The 17,176-nt window shown below is 29.3% G+C and overlaps 1 protein-coding gene across 4 annotated transcripts in view; it reads left to right on the forward strand.

Moving 5' to 3' along the window:
- The window catches only part of LOC100161902 (protein FAM102A), a 34,682-nt gene extending 23,000 nt beyond the window's left edge, over positions 1-11,682 (forward strand). For 2 of the 4 annotated variants that reach the window (XM_008184475.3, XM_008184474.3), the window contains 4 exons: positions 1,312-1,626; positions 7,884-8,152; positions 9,634-9,790; positions 9,871-11,682. In XM_008184475.3, the coding sequence (XP_008182697.1) occupies positions 1,312-1,626; positions 7,884-8,152; positions 9,634-9,752 (703 nt within the window). In that variant the 3' untranslated portion in view covers positions 9,753-9,790; positions 9,871-11,682. Of the gene's footprint in view, positions 1-1,311; positions 1,627-4,339; positions 4,517-7,883; positions 8,153-9,633; positions 9,791-9,870 lie in introns of all 4 variants that reach the window. The other 2 variants (XM_029487250.1, XM_029487251.1) reach the window with 2 other exon arrangements.
- Positions 11,683-17,176: the final 5,494 nt, after the last annotated feature.

The following is a 17,176-nucleotide window of genomic DNA, read 5'->3' on the forward strand; positions in this document are numbered from 1 at the left end:
CCTGGCGTAGCGACCAGAATCTTGACCGAGGGCTGCTCCACAAGGGCGTAGTGGGAGGCTGCTGAGGGTGCTGTTGATGCGGTGGCGACGGTGGCGGCGTGGCCGGCGGCGGCAACAGACTAGGCGACCACACGGGCCAGGACGGCGACCTGATGTAGGTATGTCACAATAGTAGATAGGTAGGTACTTCGCGATTTCGACATTCACGTAGGTACGCAGTAATTATTAAATAGAAAATACTATGATATATTATATTATTCGTCCGCATTCAAACATAGTAATATAAAGATAAGTAGTAATATTATATACTAATATTACTGTTATGTCTACAAAAAACTTGATAATATAATATACGATACGAAAAAAAAATTAGCTCTGCAGCGGTTAGCGGACGGAGGAGAACGATAAAATTCTAATGATCGTGGAGATGACCCACCGAATTTTTCTCAAATCAATCTAACCCATATCAACATTTAGCAAATAATTAGCAAGAATTAACGAGTTAGGTTGTAAAATTTGTCATGCTTTTCAAGTACGGGACAAAAATAAAAAAAGGCGTGGGCCAACTTCACGTAGCTCATCTTCTTCCACCCACGCGTTTGAATTTTCGAAACTGCAGGTATCGTTCTATTCCTTGTAGTTAGCAAGTAATTCCAAGTCCATAAAAAAAATGTGCAAGTCCACCCTACGACCTGTGCGAATTTGTGAAGTTCGGTGAGCCAGCCCACATATTTTTACCAGTTTCGAACGCGTGGGTTAAGATTCGCACAGGTCGTAGGGTCTTGCACATTTTTTTTATGGACTTAGAATTACTTGCTAACTATAAGGAATCGAACGATACCTGCAGTTTCGAAAATTCGAACGTGTGGGTGAAAGAAGATGAGCTACGTGAAGTTGGCCCACGCCTTTTTTTATTTTTGTCCCGTACTTGAAAAGCATGACAAATTTTACAACCTAACTCGTTAATTCTTGCTAATTATTTGCTAAATGTTGATATGGGTTAGATTGATTTGAGAAAAATTCGGTGGGTCATCTCCACGATCATTAGAATTTTATCGTTCTCCTCCGTCCGCTAACCGCTGCAGAGCTAATTTTTTTTTCGTATCGTATATTATATTATCAAGTTTTTTGTAGACATAACAGTAATATTAGTATATAATATTACTACTTATCTTTATATTACTATGTTTGAATGCGGACGAATAATATAATATATCATAGTATTTTCTATTTAATAATTACTGCGTACCTACGTGAATGTCGAAATCGCGAAGTACCTACCTATCTACTATTGTGACATACCTACATCAGGTCGCCGTCCTGGCCCGTGTGGTCGCCTAGTCTGTTGCCGCCGCCGGCCACGCCGCCACCGTCGCCACCGCATCAACAGCACCCTCAGCAGCCTCCCACTACGCCCTTGTGGAGCAGCCCTCGGTCAAGATTCTGGTCGCTACGCCAGGCCAAACACCAGCCGCCGTCGCCTCAAGTGTGCACCCACCAGGACGCGTTCCGGACTCCGGACAACAAGCACGGCGGAGGGTTCCGGTTCCCGCCGTGGTCCGGACCGTCGCCCCGGACCAACTCTTCACCTGGCCTGTCGCCCCTAACCCCAGATTCCCCTAATAGGTAACGACCCTCCTGCCGTCATGGCATCCGCGAGCTACGCCACCTGCTGTCTTTTTCTTAAGATAACACGCTTCAGCCTTCACTTTAACTACCTTCGTATATGCTCTTATCATCGTCGATACGGACGTATACCTTTATATAGAATACATATTTTCACGTGGACTTCAATTTATATATTCTTATATATTATTACAATAATTTTAATCACATTTTATGTACAGTATACATCTATACCTATATGTAATACGGGATGTGTGTTTCTGGCGTTTAAGACATTCTTGTTTCTTCCGACGGATTTTGTTTTTGGTAAAGTGTTTATTTACAAATTAAACTATACTATATATTACACTTATTGAACTATATTTTAATTATTTTGTAAATATTCTTTAGAAATGTTTCTGATTACCAAACTATGAACTAACAGTTTACAATAACCTGGTCAGTATAGGCAAGGGTGTCCGCCGGACTTTGTCAAGGAGAGGGCAAAATATTTTCCTTTAAATTTTTTGTCTCACTATCCTATTAGTTATAAAGTATTTTTGTGACATGTTTTCTTTTATATAGGCAAGGAACGTAAAAATATTAATTATGAATTATATACGTAGATAGTTAGTTAAAACTTAATATTACAGCATTAGTTTCAATTAATTGTTAAGTAATTTTAAATTATTAAATACATTTTTTTAATAAATAAAATGTTACAGTTGATTTTATAATTTTAGGTAATTTAGAAAATTAAATATTTTTAGCTTATTCAATCATTTATACCACAAACTTGAAAAGTTGAAACTATTGTAGGTATGCCATCTATGAACATTTAATTTTTTTAAACTACATCTCATAATCTATAAAAATAACGTTTTTAGTTCTGACATTCATAATCGAGTGCAATAAAAATCACTCTGTAGAAAAAAGAAAATATTTTTATTTTTTATTTAAAAAAAGTTTATTTTGCCATATTTTATATTACAACGGTATAATGATTGAGGTTAGGATTACGATTTATGATGCACTTTGCATTGTTTTCCAAATCTAGCGATACTTGTTTTATAACAGACCTACATTAAATTTTTTGAAGATTTTAAATTAATAAGGTTATTTTTGCATTTAAAGATTTTTAGAGCATTTTAAAGTTTTTTAAATTTAAATTTAAAATTTAATTTTAAAATTTGCACATGTTGTTTTTACATGATTTTTATAATAAATATATGATCGAAAGTCTAAACCTATGGGTATTGGGTATAGAAAAAAATTATCTTTCAGATTAAATAAGTAAGTTGTCCAAATGATAAGTTCTTTCTGTAGAACTGTTATACAATCATTTAAAGGTTTCAAATGTATATTATAATTTATACCGAATTTATATCTTAAATATTAAAAATAAAATAATTTAGTGTACTATTTAGAATTGTTAGGGCATTTTTAAGTTTTTATAGAACATAAAAATCATCAATAATAATTATGATAATCAACCCAGAAAAAGCTAAGGGGGGCAACTGCCCCTACTTGGACTTCCCCCCCCCCCCCCCCCCCGCGGACGCCATTGAGTATGGGTATACAGAACTATTAATTATTAATATTAAATGAATTGCTTATTTTTATTGAGTTTAGACGACCATTGTAGAGATCAATTTTGTGAGACATAGTCGGCAACCGCTACTTCGTGGTGTTAGCTAAACTTGATGAAAAATTTTTTCAACAATCAATGTTTTTTCTATACAAGAATAATAATTTCAAAAGATAAAAATAGAAGTTGTCGTTTAAAAAAAGTATCTAAAAGACATAAAATATATTGCCTATCAATTTGAATATATTTTTATGTATTGATATGAGAAGAAAATCTGTCTCATATGTTAAAAAATTGTAACGTAAATTAGGAGGTTTCTTAATTTTTTACTTGCATGATTCTTAATTTTGTTTAGTACATGATAAACCTATGTCAAATTTTAATTTAATCACTCGATTCCTTCCCGCGCTTGTTGATTTTGATAAAATATAATATACAAAATGTGTTTAGTAATAGTCGTTAATATTTATTAGGTATTTATAAATTATTATATTTTGTCTGCGTCTGTGTTAGTAAAAAAAAATTATTTTGCTGACGACTTCAACTGCATTATAACAATTAAAATGTATATAAATACAATATGTATGTACTATGTAGTAGGTTTTCCGAACGTAATATGTATATAACGTATGTGAAATATATATCGACGTCGAAGCATATTGAAAAAAATATTACGTGTTTATTTTTACATGTGTTCAGTAAATAGAATTTATTTGTTGAGTAGGTCTATCGCAATGTACATTTCATAAATCTGTTTCAAATTCAAAGTGTTGAATTATGAATATTGTATGATAATAAGATATATATTATATATGTATATCTACATAATATATACTCAAAACGTATAAATGTAAAAAAAAACAATTTAAAAGTATTAATTTGAACCAGATTTACTATATATTTGTATCGCGATAGACTGACTCGACATATTATTTCTGTGCTGTATATTGTATACAATAATATGTGTATAATTTATGCTTACAAACGATTTTAAGACTTATGGGTGGGTGTCTGGGGAGGGCTGGAGGGTTCTTTAGCTCTATAAGAGGTTTTGAGTTACGTATATACATCCTACTTATATACATAATCTAAATGCACTTAACTCTTGTACATTGTCGTTTTTGTGTGTGTGTTGTGCGTGTTCAGGGGCAGTTGTATGCACCACCGCAAACTGCTGTTGGAAAGCACAGCTGCGGGTGGTTGCGGCACAGTTCTGCCGGGCCTGCTCAACATGACCTCGCTTCAGAAGCTTCCGGAACTGGACAAATCGCTCAGCACTTCCGACACCTTAGTGTCGTCTCCGTTCAGGCGGCCGAGCCAAATGTTAGTCGGTTGGCGTTCGTGTTTGTGTGTGTGTGTGTGTGTGTGTGTGTGTGTGCATGAGATGTGTCTATGCGTCATATAATATACTTGCACCCGTCGTTTGCGTCATTTTTACAGCTTTTATTGCTGCCCAGTTAAAATTTTCGAATTATCCTCGTTTCGAATATGATAGTTGATAATATTGCATGGATTTTCTTTTTTAACCGTTTTGTTTTCCATTCGTCGGATGATTTGGAATAGTACATACTACCTATATACACAATATATATTTGCTCATAACGTGGTTTCAGTATACATGTATATTGGTATTAAATACATATTTTCTTAGTAATTTGGGGTGATTTTGAAAATAATATTTTCATATACAGAGTTTAACAGGAAGACCTGACAAATGATATAGATTTTGTTCTAATCAATATTTTAAAATTGTTTTTTAATATATAATTTATAGTCACTTGTGCTACACGTATAATATAAAATTTGTTTTTTATTTTTTAATAATAAAAATACCAAATTTCAAATTTGGTTCAAATTTTTTTGGAAAAATTCAGGAAAAGCAATTTTTAGATCTGTTTATAAGAACAATTTTGATGGTAAAAACATTTATTTAAGTCAAGTAGTTTATCTTTTAGAATTTTTTAAAATATCAATATTTTTTGTCTAAATTAATTTAGAACGTAATAACTTTTTTCAAAACATTATTTTTGGGAATTTCCTGACAAGAGTATATTTCTTAAATTATTTATTAATCATATAATTTTCACAATTTATTTAAGTAGCATCATTTTTTTTCACGTCTTCCTGTTACACCCTATGTATAGAATTAATTATAACACTCCATTTTATATAAAATTATGCCTTTTTCTATTTTAATTAGTTTTTAGGCTATTTTTTTTAATGACATTTTTTTTTTTGATAACATAATCAGATGCAGAATATTTTGCTAAAAAAGTTCGATGTATATTTATAAAATGGAAATATTAAATAAATAGTTTTTTTTAAATAATTTGCAGAGTTTGGACCTATGCCATTTTACTGCGTTCATCAAAATATTAAATAAATCTTAAAAAAACTATTTATTAATTATTCATTCATGGCATTTTTTAGAAAAGTATTCTGATTCCAACTATGAAATAAAAAAGGCGAGTAAGTGGATGTTGCTCTGCTGTATAGTAGGTTATAAGTTTGTCACTGTATAGTGTATAATGGATTGTTTTAAATTTGAACTCAATGATATAAATATATATAATATCATTGTACACGACAAACGATTCTGACCGGAGACGGTTTGTCAGTCTGGATATTTTATATTGTTATTATTTATTATAGCCTGTAAGTTAAATTAATATTATAAATTACAACAAAATAACTAAAATCGTTATTCGTTAGTCGTTACAATTTTTTATTCATTCTATAGAATTTCTATAGCAATAAACGAAGCGTTAGAAATTAAAATCCTGTTTTTAGCGGTTTTTTTCGTAATTTGTTGGTGGTTTTTCCCATGAAATTAAATAACTATTGAGAAAATCGAAAAATGACATTTTTAAAGTCAATTGATCCAATTCGCTAAAAGATAAGATACGATATGTTGAAATCGAAGCACTTTGTATAAAGGATAAAAAAAAAATCACCATTGTAAAATCACTAGCTTCCTCGCTCCGCTCAGAATCTAAAATATTGATTGTTATAAATACTACATAAAAATAATGTGTTTCAAAATCAAAGCAATTGACTTAGAAATTTTTTTAGCCGTGTAATTAGATTATCGTGTATATGTACATATAAATATATAATGCATGTATAATAATATATATGTATAGAATATAGATAATATGTCGCATTAATTAATATAATCGATTTTATTACTGTTTTTGTTCAATTTTTTTCCAATACGAGTTGATTTGACGTTCTATAGTATGTTATAATATAATATTATAATGACTCAGAGGTAAAAACCTATGCTGATATGCTATCGTCTTATCGGTATTATTAAAAATGATTAATTTATATAGTGTTTTTTTTAGAATCGGGCTACAGATAAACTTATCGAAACTGTAAATATTTAATTTAGTTTTAACTTTTTTCTGATTTCTTTAGTTAATCCGTCGGATTTTTTTTAATTGTTTTTTACACAATTGTTACGTGGTATTTATTACAGAGATCTCAGAAAATGTGTAAATATATGATGCTACCATAATATATTTGAAAACACGGTAGTGCTTAAAATTCATGTTGTATGGAATTAATCATCCTCAAAGCGCTTGTTGTTTTTCATTGCATGAATTATTATTAATATTATTTTGCTTTTACGTTTTATACTCATATACTTATACAATGCAGTGTTTTTCGAAAATTATTAATGATATTGTAATAGTATTAATGTATTATGTATCCCCTTCGTCACCCTTACTGCTGCATATTTACGGGGCAAAGTTTTTCGAAAATTATCGATTTTAATTATTTAACGCAGTCGTAAATTTACCAAAAATAAAATAAAACTCATAAAGTCGTAACATTTATAATTCATGATGGTGCCGTTCCGCTGTTCGCTGCTGTTAATAATAATAATATATTGTTTCTCTCGCTTCTCGACGCAATAATTAAATTTCAGTTTAATATCTTAAGTATAATAATGTGATATATTTCAGCCGCATCAAGTTTCTCATATTGGGCATAATAATAATATGGTGACATTTAATGATTTTTATGCACGCGCGTTTCGCTTTTCAGCACCCGCAGCTGGCGTATTACACTCATTTCACTTCATATTATTATAGTATATACCTACTATAGTTAGGAATATTATATTATGTGGCGCCTTGCACCCCATGTATTGCGTAAAATATTTACATATTTATTATATGCGGGGTGTTTCAAATTGCGTGGATTGCGTTAACTTGCGGTCAAGCCCTCTTTTGAGAGGGTGTTTTTCCATCCTATATCTGCAGTCTGCACAAGTCAGTTAGATAGTGGCGATACATATAAAAAATAACTTTAAATGAAACCTAAACTCGTATATTTTCAGTACTGACATGCAAAAATGTATATAATAAAATAGCATAATGTAATCTGTATAATGACTTAAATAAGTAATCGAATTTTAACATACATTTTTTAGGAAATTTCTTTTTAAAATTTTCTTAATTTCTTTTCTTAATTTATTACTTTCTATCAATGTCACTATTATACGCACGACGCATACAAAATTTGAAACCCCCTGTATACATATATTATACGTGATGTATAAAATATGCTTGCATGCCTCATATATTTAAGTCGTTAGTTATATTATTATGTTCTACATACACTGTTCTCGCTCTTCATTGTCTGTATTTCTGATCGATTTTTCTCCGCGTGTCCCTTTCAGCCTGACGTCTAGCGGCACGACCATATCCGCGTCCCAAGCATCTCCCGTGCTCAGCGGTGTCGAGACTGGTTCGTTAGATCGCGGCAAAGCTGCCCTGGAGCGGCGCAACAAGAAGTCGGCGGCGACGGGTGGTAGTGTCACAGACGATGGCTGTGCAAAGGCCACTGGGCGCGTGGAGGTGACCAGGGTCAACCCGGATAGTCTCATTGACCAGCTGCTCAGGGCCACCAACCTGGACGACCATTCGGCTGACGAGGACAACAAGCCCAGTAAGTTTAATTTACATATATATCAGGGATGGGCAACTGGCGGCCCGCGTACCTTTTTTATCTGGCCCGCGCTACATTTTCAAATTACTTCATATAATTTTATTATACTATTATTTTCGTGTTTTTTAGAAATTATTTTAAAAATGTCCGCTAAAAAGCTTAAAAAATAAATGTTAGTAAATTTGAAGGACTTTTTTTTTTTTTGCTTTCTCCTATGCATTGCGGCCCGCTAGATTTTAAAGTACTTAAAAGTGGCCCGCTAGTTACTGTGAGTTGCCCATCCCTGGCATATATTAACAATTAATATTATATCACATTATTTTTGTTGCCTATTATAATTTTTGTCGTTATTCATCAGCAGAATTTCGGAAGGAGCTTACGCCGAAAATATAAGTCACCATAGACTAAAACCACCTACAATAAAAATATTACTATATCATTACTATGCTATATATTATATACTTATTACTATATAATTTTATCTTTTTATTTACGCGTGTTAGGTACATGTTTAATATTTAAGAAAACATACTAATTTAAAAAAGAATTCGTTTTTAAACATTTAATTTAGGATACCTGCCTGGGTTGTTCCTATAACTTAAATTGTAAGTGCAGTGGTTAAATTTGATTATTCTATAATATTATGTATAAAATACCATACTTAAAAAGTAAGTTTTTGAGTTTTTCGAGTTTACCCCTGAATTTGAAAAAAAATACATTTTTCCCAAGTTTTTTCGGTATTAATTCTATTGTAACAAAAAGCGAAATTTTTTTCACACTATCAAATTCAGTGCTTTTTAGGACACATTTAGAAATAAATTGAAAATTAAAAATGAGCTTGGTACTAAACTAAATTTGTTTCCATTTCATTGAATAGCTTGATACTAAAGATATATTTGTTTTAAATTACTTATTTGGATTTTATAGGATTCAAATTTCAAGTATGTTAAGCTATTCACTATATTTTATACAACTCAACAAATACGAATAAATTAACAACTAATGCAAAAAAAAACTATTAAATTCATGAATATACATTAGGTACATTATAATAATTTATATTATGTAAATACATATGAAATAATATAATAATATATTACTTCAACTAGTTGATAACAAATACATTAAAATACTAAACACAAAATGTAAATAGGTATTATATTTAAAATTGTAAACGTATATTATCATAAACATTAAACAGTAACTATAAGTGTTTTACTTATAATACCATACAAATCTCTCAAGGTGTGTGTATTTAGTATTGTATTTTGTACAATATACATTTTTTTATTAGTTATCAAGCTCTAACTTGTACATATTAAATTATAATATTACTAGGGTTTGTTTATCTATAACTTGCCCCCCTTCCCACCAAACAAGAGTTCTATCAGTGGGGTTCTATTATTTTATTCTGTGGTCTAGTATACTTTGTACGACATTATTCAACTATATTATATTTTATATTTTTTTCGGTTTAATAGGATCGGGGCTACAGTTGTTCATTGCCAAAGACGGTACAACCACACTTGGCAGTCAGGACCTTAAGTGTCACATGTCTAACAGTCTGTTTAAACAGGTTGTGATGGAAGACAATAGATAACGCCCAGAGTGTGTAAATCTAAGATTATGTTCTATTTAGTAAGTCAACTAAAACTAATAATACAATAATAATACACAATACACATTTGTAATCCAAATTTTTATTTTTATTTTTACAGAGTATTTACGAGCTTAACGCTTTTTTTTTGTTTTATAAAAAAGCTTACTTTGACTGAACACCCAATAAGTTTCGGTTGTGGTGCTGCTTTCCATTCATCGTACGGCACATGCATTGCCTCTAATAGTCTTATTACAGATTTACTCTTGTCAAAGGCCTCCGTCGGTGTTGTTATCTATTGGTACGACCGACAAAGTTTTATATATTTATTATTCACACATCCAAATTATATAACAATTCAATTTTTCACAATATTAATATATATTAATTTATATATTATATAATGTACATTGTTAAGTGCTGCTCTCCTCATGCGATGACATACATTACCAAACCGTGAAACTAACACTGTTAATTATATATTTTGGTGTCTGGATTATGTTGATCCTTATGTAGCTTGTTATCAAGAATTATTATATTTTTTATCTCTCCACGTATCATTGTGTCATGTTAAACAGCAATGTATTCGAGTATTCGACAGTCCATCGTGTAACGAACGATTAAGTCACAAAACAATGTTCCTATAAAAGTCAGACGTGCACAATGACATTAGTGTCGACATCTGTTATCAAATATATAATGTTATTAATATATCTAATAATATAAAAGTGAAATATATTATGATATCTGAACTGTTGTGCTTTCATTGCACACTGCAAGTATTTCAATCGTTTTCGCCCAATGGACTTTGCTACGGGACAATAAAGGCTCTCCCTATAACCTCGTCAATTTGGAAACGATATTCATTTCATCGTCATATATATTTATATTTATTTTTTTTTTGTCATGAACAACACCATTGATCTCTCTCAGATAAATTAACCTGTGAAACATCCAGTCACGTCATTAATTATGCACCGCATATTATATTGTAATACATAAGCATTATCTTGTATTATTATTTATTTATTGTTTTTTTTATTTTTAAATGGTTTGAAAGCCGCTTTGTCGCACTGAAAATTAAAAGATGATTTGGTCAATTGAATTAAAACAATTTAATATTATTTATTTTTATTGACAATTTTATTATATCTTTTTCTTGTGTTATTATTATTATTATTATTTTCTGTTTGTTGAGCTCAAAATGGACTATACGACTTGAAATAATCATTGTTGTTATTTACTTATAATATACATTATTATTATTTTATTATATTTTTTTTGTCATCTTGAATTGTTATAATTAATAGATATTTGTTTTATTTGTAAACAATAATAACTATAGTTAGATATCTAATCAATTTTGTAACTACTATGTGCGCAACTAGTCATTTTCACATTAAATACAAAATTAATGATAAAAGAATAAAGAGATGAATTGTTCAGAATTAAAAAAAAAAAAAAAAAGATTAACTATAATACATTTTTTTTATATAATTTAATACTAGTAAAGCAGACATATTATTTTTTGGTGCGTTACTTTTTTTAATGTTTTGCATTTGCTTGTATTAAAACATTTTCACAAAGGTTTAAATTTTACTATTTTAAATTATATAATTTTGATAATCTCTGATCATTGTTTTATTATTATTATTATTATTATTATTTGTACTCAAAATGTATATTACTATTGTGCTCACACATTGTAAAAATGTGGTATAATCATAATAATTATGAAATAATAATGTTCATTGTGTTAATACAAACTGGTGTACAAATTAATTGTTTTAAAATCAGGCAGAAATTAAGAAAATTTGAAATTCAAATTTAGTTCTCTGAATTATGATACATTGTTCAATATATCATTGTGTTGTATATCTAATCGGTTTGAACGATTAAAAGTGTTATTTGTTTTTGAAAATGATATTGTAATTATAACGTTTTCATTATTTATTGCTTTACTCTATTTGCATACACTACTTCATCAGGTAAACAACCTGTTGGTCACTGGTATAATTTATAAGCAGTTTAATAGAAATACAAAAATTAAATTATATTTTAGTCAAAATCTATGTATTCATATATTGGCCAATCACTGTCATCACTGTCTTATCTCTCTTATACAGTAATATACAAGTAACTTTAATTAAAATAGACAATAGTTAATATAGTAAAATAGTTGATTAAACAAATTTTTGATAAAAACTTTGTTTATATATTTAATTACCTATATATCAAATACCATAATACACTATAGTATATCATCAGTGGCGTAATTTGGTCATGTTTGTGGGGGGAGATGAAATGTTTTAACATTTTGCCCCCCCCCCCCCAAAAAAAAAAAAGTATTTATTATAAACACCTTTCAGTGCAATATATTTATGTACACATGAGACATGGAATAAATAATTACAAAATATTCACATTTACAAATACTGAATAGGTATTTTACTTTATTGGTCTTATTGGTATCTTCATAACAGTTAAATGCTAAACAGTTACAGTGTATGCTTTGATCACAATAAGAGATCCACTCTACGTGGCTTTAATGCTAATTCGTTAATTACTTCTTCAGGGTGAATTGTTATATTTTTATTTTTTTTTTGTTTATATTTTATCGACAATGGAAACTTGTTTATGGTCAAGTATAGACAAAAAATAACTTTGAGAGACGAGTAAATAGTAAATATTAAAATTAAATAACAAAACTCCACACGAATGATGAATGTAATATCAGTACCTACATCACAATATCAAATTATGAATTATAAAACTATAAAAGTCGAATGCCGATTGCTGATTGTAACTGTAACTTGTAACCGATGTCTGATTACCGAATAACGACGAAACTAGGAAAGTCATTACGAAAATTCCGATTAAGTGTACAAATCATTATTAAGTTATTTTTAGTTCAACACTTCAATGGGACGATAGTCTTTAATCTAGATAAAATAATCTGATAATCATCGAGCGTCGTCGATCCACATAGATAATAAAGAATTATTTATTATCTATGTTATTTATATATTATGTATTTATTCTTTAATATCTATGGTTGATCCACGATAAAATAAACGAGGGTATCGAGAGCAAAAATCATGAACCAATCATATTCAGTGATTACACGTTATCAACTTAGTCTTTATGTTTATGACTTATGTAGTATTGCCACTGTGGTATTGCTTGTATATTACATAATCAATGGTAGTACCTATGTAGTATATTGTAATAGGTATGTATCCGCAAATCGCAATAGTATATTATTTATTTATTGCGATTTGTGGTATGTACATCCTAATATTATAATGGCGTTTTTTTTTTAAATATATGAATTATATGAAAAATTTTAATATTTATAATATTATAATTTCTTTGTACCTAACAGAATCAATTTTAGTTAAAAATCATTCAGTTATTAGCAAGTCATAAGCAAATGAAAAAAAATTTGGCAAAAGGGCTTTTTTCAAATACTTCCAGTATGTACTGCTCTTAATGTTAAAATAACTTTTGGGTTGTATTACAGAATAAACATTGTACCTACATAGGTACCTTTCAAATTTTTTGTTAGAACTTGTAATATTTATTTGGTGTTATTATTAAAATATAAGGCCATACCAAATGTAACTGTTTTTAATATTATAATTAATATTAATTTACATATTATTATCACAATATTACATATTATTCTGTAGTTTATATTTAGAGGCTTAAGGTATATATCAATTACAATTAGTAGGTATATTATATTATACCTGTCATTTATAAAATAAGCAATTATTATGTTATAAACTATCATGATCAAATTTTTTTGGTTAGATAAATTATTTGATTAATATGAATGGTCATTGGTATTGTGATTGTGTAATATGATTCTTTGTTCTCCTGCTGCTATAGGAGTTTTGAAACTGCGTTTTACTTCAATTCTTTCAAGTGCAGTGGTAGTGTTTTTAAGTTGAAGTTGCCGATTGTTTTTTTTTTTGTACAACTCGAAATTGTTTTTCAATCTTTTTATTGGATGGCTCACAATTAGTTGTATCTATTAACTTCCTTTTTTTCCCTCTTATAGTATCTAGTAGCGAATCAACTTTATGTTTCATGACAGTACATTCTTCTATTGAATAATCACTTGATTTCAATAAGCCAACACTAACCATTAATTTCTCAATGATTATTTTTTTTTTTTTTCAATTGGTTCTATGTTTTCTTGATTAACAAGAACTTTTTCCAAAGTATCAACATTTTTGGTCGGTTCAACAGGCTGTGTGAATACAGTCTGAAATAAATCTTTCTCTGACTGTACAATAAGATGAATATGCTTACAAATATTCGAGCGAATAATAAAATCAGGGCATTCAAAAATAAATATACGAGTACAAATATTACAGAGACGGCATTTCAATTTACAATTATCTGTGTCACTAATATCTTGCACTTTACTGACATCATATGTTAATTTTTTTTCTGTGGTAGAGGCAATTCTGAAAACTGATTCATGTGTCATTCTATATTCAATATTTCATAATATCATGGTCTAGGCTCTAGACGAAGTTTGAAAAAAGTTGATAACGTGTAATCACTAAATATTTTAAGTCCCAGCGCATGCTCAGTAATAGTTAGCAATGATTGGTTCATAATTTTTGCTCTCGATCCCCTCGTTAAAATCACGAACTAAGATATCTTAGTTCGTGGTTAAAATAATACTCTTATCACCCTTATCATTTTTCGGACAACTGCCAGCTAGCCGAGGCATTTGATATCAATAATAAAAAAAATATATATTATATTATTAGATAAAGAAGTACATAGGTAAATGTAGTTAACCAGTCTTAAAAAAAAGGTCATGGGGGGGATACGACACCCACCGTAATTACGCCACTGTATATTATACTATAAAAATCAATGCTGACGTACAGTAGAAAGTTGTGAATATTATGTTCATGGTATAAATACTTAACAATTAAAGGTAGTCTAAATATTTTACAAATTGTATTATGTATAGAAAATAATGATATCAATAAGTATTACAACATCTTTAGAGCAAAAATCGTAATTTTTCGTTTAAATATACTGCTTTGTCAAAATAAGAACATAAAATGTCAAAAAATATTGGTAGGTCGTAGGTATGATTTGTGTCAATGTATTTTTAATAATTTAGAATCCTATAAGACTAACTTATTGAGGACCTTGTATTATTACAACCTATTATTACATTTTTAGCCTTAAGCTTTGAAATCCTTACTTTTAACTACAAAAAATTCAAATTTTCATGATTTTTACGATTTTTTTTCAAAATTTGATTTAAAAAATGTGTGAATCTATTATCGGTACTTTTAAATTGACCAAAATTGCAATTTTTAATCGCTTTTATAATTTTAACCAATAACTATTGGATTAGTTGTGACAAACAAAAACGTTCTTATTGAAAAACGGTTGGTTGCTTAAGCAAAGTAGACGTCTACTTTTTAATTTTTTAGTTATGTACCACCTACCTATTGTTGAGCAATATACAAAACTAATTCGCAATAAATAATAAACTCAAGTTCTGTTAATACAAATACAACACAAACTTTATTCTATGTTAAATGTTAATAAAATAAAATATTATATACTTAAGTATTTATTTAAGTATATTTTTTTTGTAATAGGGTGTTTAGGTATATTATATTTCATCATTCAATGACTGTATATTACTAAATTATTTAAGTGGATTTACCTTTTGAATAAAATAATATTGAATCAAATTGTACCATAAAACTATTTCGTTATAAACAATATCGTTAATATAAGGCAGTTGTTTATTATTTATAGTTATTGGATAGGTACCTAGTTTTGGGGGTATTTTTGTAGCAAATGGTACTAAAAATGTATAATACATTTATAAATAGGTATGTACTTACCTATAATAATAGGGACTTTACAATTATATCACACGACCTCGCGGTTGAGAGATTGATTTAAAACCTCTTGAAAACCTACTCAGTACCTACACATATTTGTCGGCTACGGACGGAATAGGTGGGTACAAATTATTAGGTTACCTATTGTGATTATGTGGCTAAACAATGATAGAGAGTGCTCAAAGTTTGTAGATAGGTGCTTGTATTCATCAAGAGGTATTTTAATGAACTCTGTCAATCCATCAACAATAAGTAAAAATCAATTTGTAAACGCTGAAAATATTTAATCAAAATATAGTGTTATTTATAAATTATAATCGTTGACGTTGTAGGAGCCGACGCCTTTTTAGTGCTCCTCGCAAGAAAAATAATTATTCAAAGTCTCGTAAAATAGTTGAATTTTGATCGTTCTATTCTTTGTTTAAAATATCAAGACTGCAGGTCAAATGAGATTCAATAAAAAAAAAAATTATTGAGTAATACAACCAGCATAGATGGGAATATTTCAATATATTTTGTGTTGTGTAGGCCCAACTGCCCAAGGCCATCTAAATCGTGGTAATAAACTTAAGTTGTTCCTTTGCATTTCAAATTATAACACCCGAAACCCATATGACCTGAATGATTCTATTTTAAAAACACGAATTAATCAAAACCCGAATAAAAAATTCTGGTTAACCCAAAACCCGAATAATTTTTTATTTTACAATCTTCATGAGATGTATCATTATGTTTATATTTTATGTGGTTAGTTCGATTTTGTAGTTAATTATTTGTTTAATAATTACAATATTAGGACATTTTGCTGAACAATTAAAAATTTAATAAAAATAACTAGGTATAAACAAATATTTTTTTTTCTGAACTACTAAACACCCGTCTTAACCAATATTAACCGGAATAATAATGGTTACTTACACCGAAAATGTATTTAAATTTTTTATTGCGGTGTTTGAACACCCGAATACATATCGTTTTGCAATACCCAAAACCCGAAACTGGAATAAATCATTTGGGTGCAAGACCCTGCTCTATTATAAATCTAAACTCACACATTGATATATTCTGTGGTGTCACTAATGGTTCACGAGAAAACTAATTGAGCACACGAACGTGCAATAATATACAAAACCATAATATTATGCTTATTAGCCTAGGATTCCGCAGGTATCCAAGGGTTATATTTGATTATTTGAATATTTGAATATTTCATTAAAAATAATATCTAATTTAATATCATAACTTTCTAGTTTCTATTACTAGACCGACGCCCACCGATATGTATATTTAAAACTCAAATCGGTAATGATATACATTTAACTATTTTAGAAATATCTTGTATTGTCTTGGGCATTTCTATATTTATTGCATCCAGCACTACTACGATAAAAAATATGTCTCAAACTACAATTTAAGTGATTGGTTAATATAAAAATTCAACTTAATTTTAATACATCTGTATAAATTATTAACTTGGAAGTTAACACTACAATAATATGTTACAAGACGTGTTACCTATTAAATTAAAAG

The sequence above is a fragment of the Acyrthosiphon pisum genome, chromosome A1 (assembly GCF_005508785.2).
Source record: "Acyrthosiphon pisum isolate AL4f chromosome A1, pea_aphid_22Mar2018_4r6ur, whole genome shotgun sequence".
NCBI classification, from domain to species: domain Eukaryota; kingdom Metazoa; phylum Arthropoda; class Insecta; order Hemiptera; family Aphididae; genus Acyrthosiphon; species Acyrthosiphon pisum.